The following is a 12,745-nucleotide window of genomic DNA, read 5'->3' on the forward strand; positions in this document are numbered from 1 at the left end:
ATGCAGAGAGTATTCACAGTAAACAAGCATTTCAATTAGTAGGACGGAGTAGATAGGCCGTGTTTGCTTTATGTCTCTATAACTTTATGACTCTCAATTATATTTTTTGAGAAATATATGCAAGTACTGTGTTTATCCTATCCATCCAACATATTGATTGGAAATTACTTATGGTTTATATTTCAGGGTTCGACCTGATGCAGAGATTTTCATTGGCACGCTTGTCAACAAGAAGCAAAACCTCCCAACGCTTACCATTTATCAGAATGGGAAGAAAACTGTCAATTAGACAAACACAGTAGGAATCATTTTTTGGTCTCTTAATTTTATATTGGCTAGAATCACTATGGACAGTTTTACGTATTCATCACACCTACATTAGCTCACAGGCTTTCTATGGTTTTTTGAAGTGAGAATTGTAGTGTTTAGAAATTCATTTTGATGCAGTACTCTCTGGGGGTATCCAGGACACTTGCAAACAAGCTTAACAATATTCTGAGTCTTTGACTAATCAGATTGTGCGATGGATATTTTGGCACACAGTCTGAGTCGGGAAGTCAGAATTAGAACTGAATTTGGTACCAAATTAGATACGTAAAGTAAAATAACAGCAAAAAGAAAGATTAGAGTAAAACAGTGAGATAAAAGACAGAGAAAAAAACAAGGAAAACAATTTTTAGGATTCAACAACAAATGGTTCAGCTACTAATGTTGCTGTCTCACACAGCCAGAAACCTGGGTTCAATCTTGACCTCAGGTGCTGTTTGTATAGTACTTGTATGTTATCCCTATAACTAATGGTTTCTTCTGGTGTTTCACTTCCTCCCTCATCCTAAAGATAGGTGGTTTGGTTGCTTAATTTGCCAATGTAAATAGTGAAAGAAATCTTGAGAAAGTTGTTAAATGTGGGGAGAATAAAAAATGGGATTATTGTAGGCTTGGTGTAAAAGGGTGATTATTGTCACTGTGGACTCGATGGGTAAAAAAGACCCATCTCTGTGCTGTATCTCCATGACTCGAATAATCATGAAGGATAACCAGAAGAACTCAAATAACCAGAGAGGACTTTTTTGTTAGAAAGGCAGAAGTACTGGAACAATCAGCAAGTCAGGCATCATCTATGAGAGAGAAACAGAGCTATGATTTCACGTTGATGCCCTTTCATCAGAAATAGTGAAAGTTAAAAATTAAGCTTTCAGAGAAAGAAGAATATTTATGAAAGGCTGGGGAGGGGGCAAGACAATGGCACAGGTGTTTTTGTTGCTGACATAGAGTGTGAAAACTTGTTATTTACAGTTGATCTGTCTGGAGAAATTGTAAATATAGGGAGATGAATGAGAACTGAGGAGAGTAGAATAAAGAGTAATGCTGCACTTGTGAGATACAAAACATTTCAGTAGCAGGAACTAATTTCCAGTATTATTCCTTTTTCTCTCTTCAGTTCCCAATAATTTTACAGACTTGTTTGTCTGAATAAGTTGCAGTATTTTCTAGGGTGTTCAGTGGGAATAAGTGAATACTGCTGCCTTTGTTATATTTCACTGGTGAACCTCTTGGGGAGATATCAGTACAGTAATGTCTCTGGAGAAGTAGAACAGCACAACAGTGACTTCTGAAATCCTGAGTGTGTGTAGATGTCAAACTTTGCTATCCAATTTTATTCCTAGTAATTGAACCAGTGTTTTAAATTGCTCAAGTTCAAAGTAAATTTATTATCCAAGTATATATGTCACCATATAAATCCCTGAGATTTGTTTTCTTGTGGGCATACACAGTAGATCCAGGAAACACAGTAGAATCATCGTAAGTCCCCACCCAACAGGACGGACAAACAATCAATGTGCAAAGGACAACAAACGGTGCAAGTACAATCAATAAATCAATCAATCAATCAATAAATAAATAAATAAGCAATAAAGATCAAATCGAATTCATGAAAATTAGAAAGCCACCCCCCCCCCCCCCCCCCGGGATTAGTTCTTAAGGATATTGGGGGAGGCCTGGGAATACCTTGTCTTTCTGTGTGACCTGAGAGGATGGAAAAGATGGAAATTAATTGTTAAATAATGCATGCATTTTGACACTTGTCTACAGGTTAGATGTAAGCATATATGATATATATGAGAATTAAATATTACGTTTTGATGAGACCTGCTGAACTTTGGTTCAGTTTGTAGATTGGGTATCCAGAGTACTGAGCTTGGGTGTTCAACACTTCAGCAAACTAATATCCCAGCATGCAAACAATACTTAGGAAAAATGACAGAAAAAAATCTGGCAACATTTGTGAAGTAGCCAGACTTCTCATAGATGGCATCACTGGCATTCCATCTGTGATAACAGAGTATGTGAAAAAAACCTTGCAGAATGCAAGCTGATCATATCTTTGGAAAGTCTATCTAAGTGCCTGGACCACGGAGCACAAGTATTTGTGCAATATAATAACTCCAACACATAGAAGTGATTACCAAAGCCTTTCCAAAGTGACTGTTCTATATTACAGATATTGGAGATTGTAAACCAAGTATACTGGCCAGCAGGTTTTATGTGGATGTGGGCAAGAGAGGTCATCAGTGAGGAGGGGTGTTGTTGGGCAGAGGTAATGAGTAGTAGCATTTAGGGGAATTACAAAATGGATGATTATTTTGAGTGGTGATACTATGTCGAAAGATGTGGAAAGAGGTCAGAAATATTTCCAAGTAGCTATGACGACATTGTTGGGTATTGAGGATGGGAAAAGGCGCTGAGGATGAAATGTTAAAGAGAGGGGAAGAGAAATGTTCAAACATTTTGGATTATCTCTTATTTAAATCAGATTTCCACTCTGATTAATACCTGCTTCAGTATTTGGGGTCGTTGGGCACAGTGAAATTTTGCACAGATGATGCCACTTGATATTGTCTGTGTATGCAGCTTCCAAGAATTTGTGAATCCTGTGCAGAGAAGAACCCAGACAAAGTAGTTAAAAGTTTATTGCCTAAACACAGTTTTAACAAAATTCACTTTCATAGTATGCAGAATTGTAGAAGTGAGAATTTTTAGACCTGAGTATTTTCACTCTGTGTTTGCTTTTGTTTTTCCATTTTGATAGCTTCTTAAATTTTTCTACTTATCTGCCCCAAAATCTGATTCTTCATAACTCCATTATGGACAATCATGCTTTCAGCTGCCTGGGTTTTAAGCTCCAGCAATCCTCCCAGTGAGCTTTTCCAACTCCTCTGGGTGGTTTGAGCAAGAGTTTAGGCAACGGCTTTGATAGATCATTGCGTAGTTGAGTGTCATTTTGGTTATGTACTGTACAAGAGGCCATATTTGGAGGAGACCAGAGGTCTCAGGGGGCAACAGATCTACACCAAGTTCCCAAGTTAGGGAAAGTGACCTGCAGCCTTGTGATGCAGAGCCTAATGCCACTCCTAAGACATAAATGATACTTCCGGCAAGTACAGTGCTTAAGCCTAATGCATAGAAAGAAGGGACTTTTAATGTGTTGAATAAATATAAAAAGATTTTTGTTTAGGTGCTGATATACCAGTGTGTAAACATTAAGTGCTGTTGGCTCTCCTGCCTTCCTGGTTTACACACTTTACACATGATCCCTGACTAAGGAAGCACATTTTTTGACTCTTTCTTGCAAAGCCAGTTTATAGCATCCAACTAACCCACAAGCAGCTGCGAGCCCTGACAGATGACACCATGTGTCAGCTGGAAAAGGAAACCGTGTCTAGGAACTCTGCATGTGCTTCACCTTAATCTCAGGAAATGAAAGGGGATCATCTTTCTTCGTCTGGGCGGTATTCAACTAGCTGTGAATCCGCTGGTACATATTAAATTAGACACTTACATTGGAGGCGTGCAATGGTAGCAGCTTCTTTCATTTAAACCCGGAAACTTAAGAGATCATTTTTTGATTCAGAAGCACAATCTGCTTCTGGGATCTTACCTCCAGATTTTCCCTCCAGAATAGAAAGATCCCTCACCCTGCTGCACGTGAAAACTATCAAGTGTAACTGATCTTGGTTTTATTTTTACATGCCATTAAGAAGACTCAAGGATTGTTACATGAAGCAATGAGCAACTGGACCAAGAAGGCCTGGGGAACCAAACACATCCACGTATCATGGGAAAATAGTCTAATTACCATCAGTCTCTTCAGATGTATACACAAAATGATTTGCTTCAAAACATTCCAATCATTGCAGTTAAGAATGCTTATCAGGAAATACCCTCTTCAAGTGCACTTGCAATTGTTTTGGGGAGAAATGTCATTTATGTTTTCAGCAGTGCAGCAACTGAGAGGTTGTTGTTTTGAATAATTAGGTCTTTGTATGTGGCATGAACGCTTCTCCCAGTCTCCTGCTAGAAATCATGTTAAGGTCACTGAAGGTCCAGCTTAACAGATCCACAGAAATTCAGTGTTGTAATTATGGAAGAACTTGCCATTTCATTGATTAGTTATGATGCTGATGACTGGATTATGAAGATATTTAAGTCCTTTTGTGGAAAACAACAGAAAATATTACAGTCATAGAATGATACACACAGGATAAAACCACTTGACCCTTAGTGCCCTGTTGGCCATTTTTATTATTTTATCTCTTTTATTTTATTTATTTGGTTGAGAGCAAAAATTTCTCAGTGGGGAATTCATAGTGCCTTAACTGTGCCAGAAGCTCTGCCAGGGCATACTTACAAGGTACACCTGGGACATACTCTGAAATTACAGCAGGCATTTGGAAGAAGGAATAACTTATCAATAAGGATCAGCTCAGGAGGACTTGGAGATACTGAGTGACTTTCCTGTGTAATTCGCAGCAGAGATCCTTGGGGTCTTCAGCACTCAGATTGCCAGTAAATGCTGCTGCACATTCACACTGGTAACTTCCTTTTTACCTCATACCATCTAGGTTAGGGACTTCTCAAAATTTTGTCAGACCTACAAATAGGTAACTGGCCTGCATTTACATAGGTAAGTCTTGGTACATCTTTCCACTATCAAACTTCCAGTCATAAAGATTATAATTTTTGATGGAGAATTCTTATATCCTGGGGCTATTCACATTAAATAAGTTTATGTTGAATGAATAGCAGAGAATCAGACCATTTAGTTCAACACGTTCATTGAATCACATTTCTAGAGAAACAGTCTGTTTTCCGTGACAGATTCATGACTTTTCATTTTTAGAGATGAGAGTTCTTGCCTATTCAGAATTTCCATGTCTCTTAGTTCAGGTATTAATTTTTGTCAGTGCTATATTACTTCTTTCTCAGTGTGTCAATGTGCAGTATTTTTTACAATATGAAAACAAAAAGGTAAAGGAAAAGAGAAAGTAAAGCTGGAATACGAAACTAAGCTAGCAAATAATATAAAAGAGGATACCAAAAGTTTCTTCATATGAATAAAGTGTAAAACAGAAGTGAGAGAAGATATTGGAACACTGGAAAATGATGTTCGAGAGGTAGTAATGGGGGACAACGAAATGGCAGATGAACTGAATAAGCATTTTGCATCAGTCTTCATTGTGGGAGACACCAGCAGAATGGTGGAAGTTCTAGGTGTCAGTGGTCATGAAGTGTGTAAAGTTACCATAACTAGAGAGAAGGTTCTTGGGAAAATGAAAGGTCTAAAGTTAGATAAGTTACCAGAGTTCTGAAATAGGTGGCTGAAGAGATTATGGAGCGCATTAGTAATGATCTTTCAAGAACCACCAGATTCAGGAATGGTACAGGAAGACTGGAAAATTGCACATGTCATTCTTGTCTTCAAGAAGGGAGAAGGGTAGGAAAAAGGAAACTATAGGCCAGTTAGTCTGACCTCAGTGGTTGGGAAGATATTGGAGTTGATGATTAAGGATGAGGTCTCAGGGTACTTGGAGGCACGTGCTTAAAATATGCTGTCGTTCAGTATGCTTTCCTCAAGGGAAAATCTTGCCTGACAAATCTGCTGGAATTCTTGGAAGAAATAACAAGCAGGATAGACAAAAGAGAATCAGTGGATGTTGTGTACTTGGATTTTCAGAAGACCTTTGACAAGTTGCCACACAAGAGGCTGCTTAACAATGGGAATAACAGGAAAGATTCTAGCATGATAAAGCGGTGGCTGATTGGCAGGAGGAAAAGAGTGGGAATAATACAAGACTTTTCTGGCTGGATGTCAGTGTCTAGTGATATTCCACAGGGGTCTGCATTGAGACAGCTTCTATTTACAATACATATCAATGATTTGGATAATGGAGTTGAGAGCTTTGTTGAGAAGTTAGCAGACGATATGAAGATAGGTGGAGGGGCATGTAGCGTTGAGGAAGTAAAGAATCTACAGAAGGACAGACATATTAGGAGAATGGGCAAAGAAATGGCAGATGGAATAGTGTTGGGAAGTGTATGGTCATGCACTTTGGTAGCAGAAAGAAAGGGTAGACTATTTTCTAAATGGAGAGGAAATACAAAAAACTGAGGAGCAAAGGGACTTGGGACTTCTTGTGCAGGGTTCCCGAAAGGTTAATTTGCAGATTAAGTCTGTGGTGAGGAAGGCAAATGCAATGTTAGCATTCATTTCAGGAATCTAAAAGCAAGGATGTAATGTTGAGGCTTTATGAAGCACTGCTGAGTCATTACTTGGAGTATTGTGAGCAGTTTTGGGCCCCTTATCTTCGAAAGGATGTGTTGAAACTGGAGAGTGTTCAAAGGAGTTTCACGACACTGATTCCAGGATTGAATGGTTTGTCGAAATGTCTGATGATTCTTGGCCTGTACTTGCTAGAATTCAGAAGAATGAGGGCTGACCTCATTGAAACTATTGAATGGTGAAAGGTCTTGATAGGGTGGATGTGGAGAGGATGTTTCCTATGGTGGGAGAATCTAAGACCAGAGGACACAGACCCAGAATAGAGAGACGTCCTTTTAGAATGGAGACAAGCAGCAATTTCTTTAGCCAGAGAGTGATGAATCTGTGGAATTCTTTGCCACAAGCTGCTGTGGAGGCCAGGTCTTTCTGTATATTTACATAGAAACATAGAAAACCTACAGCACGATACAGGCCCTTTGGCCCACAAAGTTGTGCTGAACATGTCCCGACCTTAGAAATTACTGGAGTTACCCATAGCCCTCTGTTTTTCTAAGCTCCATGTACCTATCCAAAAGTCTCTTAAAAGACCCTATCATATTTGCTTCCACCACCATTGCCGGCAGTCCATTCCACGCACTCACCACTCTCTGTGTTTAAAAAAAAAACTTATCCCTGACATTTCCTCTGTATCTACTGCCCAGCACCTTAAACCTGTGCCCTCTTGTGGCAGCCATTTTAGCATTTTAGCCCTGGGAAAAAACCTCTGTCTATCCACATGATCAATGCCTCTCATCATTTTGTACCCCTCTATCAGGTCACCTCTCATCCTCTGTCGCTCCAAGGAGAAAAGGCCGAGTTCACTCAACCAGTTTTCGTAAAGCATGCTCCCTAATCCAGGCAACATCCTTGTAAATCTCCTCTGCACCCTTTCTATGGTTTCCACATCCTTCCTGTAGTGAGGCGACCAGTATTTAAGACAGGGTGATAGATTCTTGATTGACCAAAGCACGCAAGGATACAGGGAGAAGGCAGGATCCTGCTCCTAAATCTTCTGGTCTTATGGTCTTAAAGTATGCACAATAATATCCAACCTGGATTGGTACAAATTCAACATAACTTCTGTGATTTTGATTCCATCATATGTCAGAGAGTCATTTTCCTAGATTTCTTTTCCGTAACTATTGAATGGTGAAAGGCCTTGAGAGGATTTCTTGTCTTATAACCCCTCTGATGAGACTACATGATATATCTTTTTTAATGTGCAATAGGAAGCATTGATCCAAAATCACTCAAGTGGTGAGGGAATGCCTGTGATGGCACCGAGAATCTTGAGTTCATGCATCACGAACACACGGAACTTCCATAAGCAGTAGAAGAAGCACTCCACTTCACAAACTAACCACCCATCAGGCACTACCGTTTGCATCTACAGATCCTACGTTGGCCTCATCAGACACCTCGGGATCCATAGAACTGAAGTGGAGTGAAACCATAACCAATCCTAACTGATTTATAACAAAACAATATTAAAAGGTGTTGCAATGGCATAGAACAGGCTACACAGATGATCTGTTATTTGCTTCCATCTGATATTACTCCTTTCCTATTTTTATGTAGACCATCAGAAACTTGGTCCAACGGCTTTATACCAATGCTATGACAAGCAAAAGCCTTCTTTCAACTACTGTAGATGATCTCTCATTCATGATTATTACCCTCAACTGTTCCTTATTGTAGTGGATTCCACATTCTTACTATGATCATGTCAAAATTGTGGTATAGACAATAATATGATTTATGATAATAGACAATAGGTGCAGGAGTAGGCCATTTGGCTCTTTGAGCTAGCACCACCATTCACTGTGCTCATGGCTGATCATCCATAATCAGTATCCAGTTCCTGCCTTATCCCCATAACCTTTGATTCCGCTATCTTTAAGAGCTCTATCCATCTCTTTCTTGAAAACATCCAGAGACTTGGCCTTCACTGCCTTCTGGGACAGAGCATTCCACATATCCACCACTCTCTGGGTGAAAAAGTTTTTCTTCAACTCCGTTCTAAATGGCCACCCCTTATTCTTAAACTGTGGCCTCTGGTTCTGGACTCACCCATCAGTGGGAACATGCTTCCTGCCTCCAGCGTGTCCAATCCCTTAATAATCTTATATGTTTAAATCAGATCCCCTCTCATCCTTCTAAATTCCAGTGTATACAAGCCCAATCGCTCCAATCTTTCAACATATGACAGTCCCGCCATCCCGGGAATTAATCTTGTGAACCTCCGCTGCACTCCCTCAATAGCAAGAAGGTCCTTCCTCAAATTTGGAGACCAAAACTTTACACAATACTCCAGGTGTGGTCTCACTAGGGCCCTGTACAGCTGCAGAAGGACCTCTTTGCTCCTATACTCAATTCTCCTTGTTATGAAGGCCAGCATGCCATTAGCTTTCTTCATTGCCTGCTGTACCTGCATGCTTGCTTTCAGTGACTGATGTACAAGAACACCTAGATCTCGTTGTACTTCCCCTTTTCCTAACTTGACTCCATTTAGATAATAATCTGCCTTCCTGTTCTTACCACCAAAGTGGATAACCTCACATTTATCCACTTTAAACTGCATCTGCCATGTATCTGCCCACTCACCCAGCCTGTCCAAGTCACCCTGCATTCTCATAACATCCTCCTCACATCCTCCTCACATTTCACCCTGCCACCCAGCTTTGTGTCATCTGCAAATTTGCTAATGTTACTTTTAATCCCTTCATCTAAATCATTAATGTATATTGTAAACAGCTGCGGTCCCAGCACTGAACCCTGCGGTACCCCACTGGTCACCGCCTGCCATTCCGAAAGTGTTCTACATGTGGCTCAACTCACACTCTGTACTGGCAGTCCTAATAAATCTTCCAAATTAGCTTAATTACTGGTGTGGTGTGAGCTCTTGATATGGGATATTTCTTCACCGGGAGTTTCTAACAATGTCCAGTCTTGTGATGAGCCATCAAGTTCAATTGTCATTTGACCGTACATAAAGACCCATGAATACAGCCAAAAAAAAGTTACTCTGGGGCCAAGGTGCAAAACATGGTACCAGCAATCATACACTGTACAAGACACATATATATACATATAAGATAGCAAGCACATATAAGTTATTAGTAAATACAGTCACACAAAAAATGTGTAGTTCATGAATGTCGCAGCAGACTGAGGCTGAACACAATATGGTTTATCATCTGCCTCGTGAACGATCGGGGGCAGCATCGACTCTAGCTTGGATGCTGCATCACATTGTCCCTGTGACTCTAGTAGAGCACATCGACTCCAATGCCTCTCTCTTGGGTGGCTGCAGACATTCAGAACGTTAGAAAGTTTTTGACAAGAACAGGCTATTTGGCCCAACAAAGCTTGCAAATTTCCTATTCACATAGTGTGTTGAAATAATTATCGAGTTTAGATTTGAAAGTCTCTATGGTACTATTCGCAACTATACAACTCGGTAGTTTGTTCCATGTGTCCACAACTCACTGTGTTTATATTAAAAAAATGCTTCCTGATGTTAGTCTGAAATTTCCCCTTAACCAGTCTCCACCTATGGCCCCATGTCCTCGTTGATGGATTAATTTTGAAGTCGCAGCTGGCATCCACCTTACTCATACCCTTCATGATTTTGAACAGTTCTATCATGTCTCCTTTCATTCTACGTCTACTTGAGCTAAAAAGATTTAATTCTTTCAATCTTTCTTCATAGCTCATACCTTGCAGACCTGGAATGAGGCTAGTCGCCCTTCTCTGAACTCTCTCCAGTGCCTTCACATTCTTCACAAAATATGAAGACCAAAGTTGTGCAGAGTATTCAAGGTGTGAACTCACAAGCGTATTATACAGCTCAAGGAAAATACCTCTGGACTTGAACTCCACTGAACGCATTATATGGCCCTACTTTCTATTAGCCTTCCTGATCGCTTTTGTGTACTGTCTAAATGTTGATATTGATGAGTCTACCAGGATGCCCAAATCCTTCTCATACTGTGCACTTTCTAACTCAAGACATCCCAGTGCAAATTAATATCTAATATTTCTACTTCCTATATTTTACATTTCCTTACATTAAATTTCATCTGCCATTTATCTGCCCACATCTAGATTTTGTTTAGATTTTAGTTGCCTCTTCATAGAACTCCACCATATTAGTAAAACATGATTTCCCCTTTCTGAATCCATGCTGGCTTTCTACTAGCATGCCTGTTCTTATCAGTTGCTTTTCCATCTCATTCTTTATTATTGTTTCTATTATCTTATGTGCGATACACATTAAGCTCACTGGTCTATAGTTACCAGGGTCAGTGCAAGGACATTCTTATATACCAGGACGTTAGCCCATTTCCAGTCCTTAGGGATTTCACTAGTCTTCATTGACTTTTGAAAAATACGTGTCAGGGGTTTGTATATATAATCACAGACCTCTTTAAGTAACCGTAGATATATGTTGTCTGGCTCTGGAGATTTATTAACATTCAGTTAAGAGTATGGCCTTCTCTGCATAACTTAACACCCCGTAATTTAACATCCAAATACACTTAACTTCTTCCTCAACTTTTCTTTTACTACGGAAGTATTGGGAAAAATCTCCAGGGGTCAGTCAATTAGCATTATCATCAATATCATTCTCAACCTGCCTTTTTGCAATCTGAATTTCCCTCTTGACTATAGCTCTCATATTTTCATATGCCCTATAGTTAACATCATTACTTTTGTATTCTATATATAGCTGTCTTTTCTTCAATAATTTTTTCTGTATATCTTTATTCATCCATATAGTTTATCTAGAGTTTTTATTGCTTCTCCTGACCTTGGGTATGAACATTTCATGCATTGCGTTTATTAGGTCATTCAATTGACCCCATTGTTCCTCAACTGACTCAATGTCAAGCAGTTCCTTCCAGTTTACCTTCTGAAGTCTTTGCCACATCTGCACAAACTTTGCCTTTCTGAAATTGAATTTAATGGCTTTGGTTTTTACTGATATTATCTCCTAAAAATCTTTGAGACTAACAAAGTTATGATAACTTGTTCCTCATGGCTCAACAACTTCTTTACTCAAAATTCTATCCTGGTTGTTACAGTTTATCAAATCTAGATGGACCCTTCTCTTGTTGGTGCCACATCAATAACATTTTTTGGCTTTTTGCACGACTCTCAAAATTTTGGGAATTTCACAAAGCCTCCTTTTAAGACCATAAGATATAGGAACAGAAGTAGGCCACTCAGCCCATCGAGTCTTCTCTGCCATTCAATCATGGGCTAATCCAATTCTTCCAGTCATCCCCACTCCCCTGCCTTCTCCCCATACCTTTTGATGCCCTGGCCAATCAAGAACCTATCTATCTATGCCTTAAATGCACCCAATGCCTTGACCTCCACAGCTGCTCGTGGCAACAAATTCCACAGATTTACCACCCTCTGACTAAAATAATTTCTCTGCATCACTGTTCTAAATGGACATCCTTCAATCCTGCAGTCATGCCCTCTTGTCCTAGATTCCCCTACCACGGGAAATAACTTTGCCATATCTAATCTGTTCAGACCTTTTAACATTCAGTATGTTTCTATGAAATCTCCTGTCATCCTCCTGAACTCCAGGGAATACAGCTCAAGAGCTGCCAGATGTTCCTCATATGGTAACCTTTTCATTCCTGAAATCATTCTCGTGACTCTTCTCTGAACCCTCTCCAATGTTAGTATATCCTTTCTAAAATAAGGAGCCCAAAACTACACACAATTCTCCAGGTGTGGTCTCACGAGTGCCTGATAGAGCCTCAACATCACATCCCTGCTCATATATTCTATACCTCTAGAATGAATGCCAACATTGTATTCGGCTTCTTCACCACTGACTCAACCTGGAGGTTAACCTTTAGGGTATCCTGCACAAGGACTCCCAAGTCCCTTTGCATCTCTGCATTTTGAATTCTCTCCCCATCTAAATAATTGTCTGCCTGTTTATTTCTTCCACCAAAGTGCATCACCATACACTTTCCAACATTGTATTTCATTTGCCACTTCTTTGCCCATTCCCCAAAACTCTGTGTCCTCAGAAGGCTCTCTGTGTCCTCAGCACAATCTTTGTATCCACCACCTCCACTTATCTTTGCATCACTGGTAAATTTAGCCACAAGTCCA

At 39.8% G+C, this 12,745-nt stretch overlaps 1 protein-coding gene across 1 annotated transcript in view; it reads left to right on the plus strand.

Annotated features, from left to right (window-relative positions):
* Positions 1 to 12,745, plus strand: part of LOC134357361 (collagen alpha-1(XIX) chain) — a 372,824-nt gene that overhangs the window by 40,006 nt on the left and 320,073 nt on the right. Inside the window, exon 4 of the mRNA XM_063068836.1 lies at positions 187 to 298. Coding sequence (XP_062924906.1) covers positions 187 to 298 — 112 coding nt within the window. The remainder of the gene's footprint in view (positions 1 to 186; positions 299 to 12,745) is intronic.

This window comes from Mobula hypostoma, chromosome 2 (assembly GCF_963921235.1).
Source record: "Mobula hypostoma chromosome 2, sMobHyp1.1, whole genome shotgun sequence".
Classification (NCBI taxonomy): Eukaryota; Metazoa; Chordata; class Chondrichthyes; order Myliobatiformes; family Myliobatidae; genus Mobula; species Mobula hypostoma.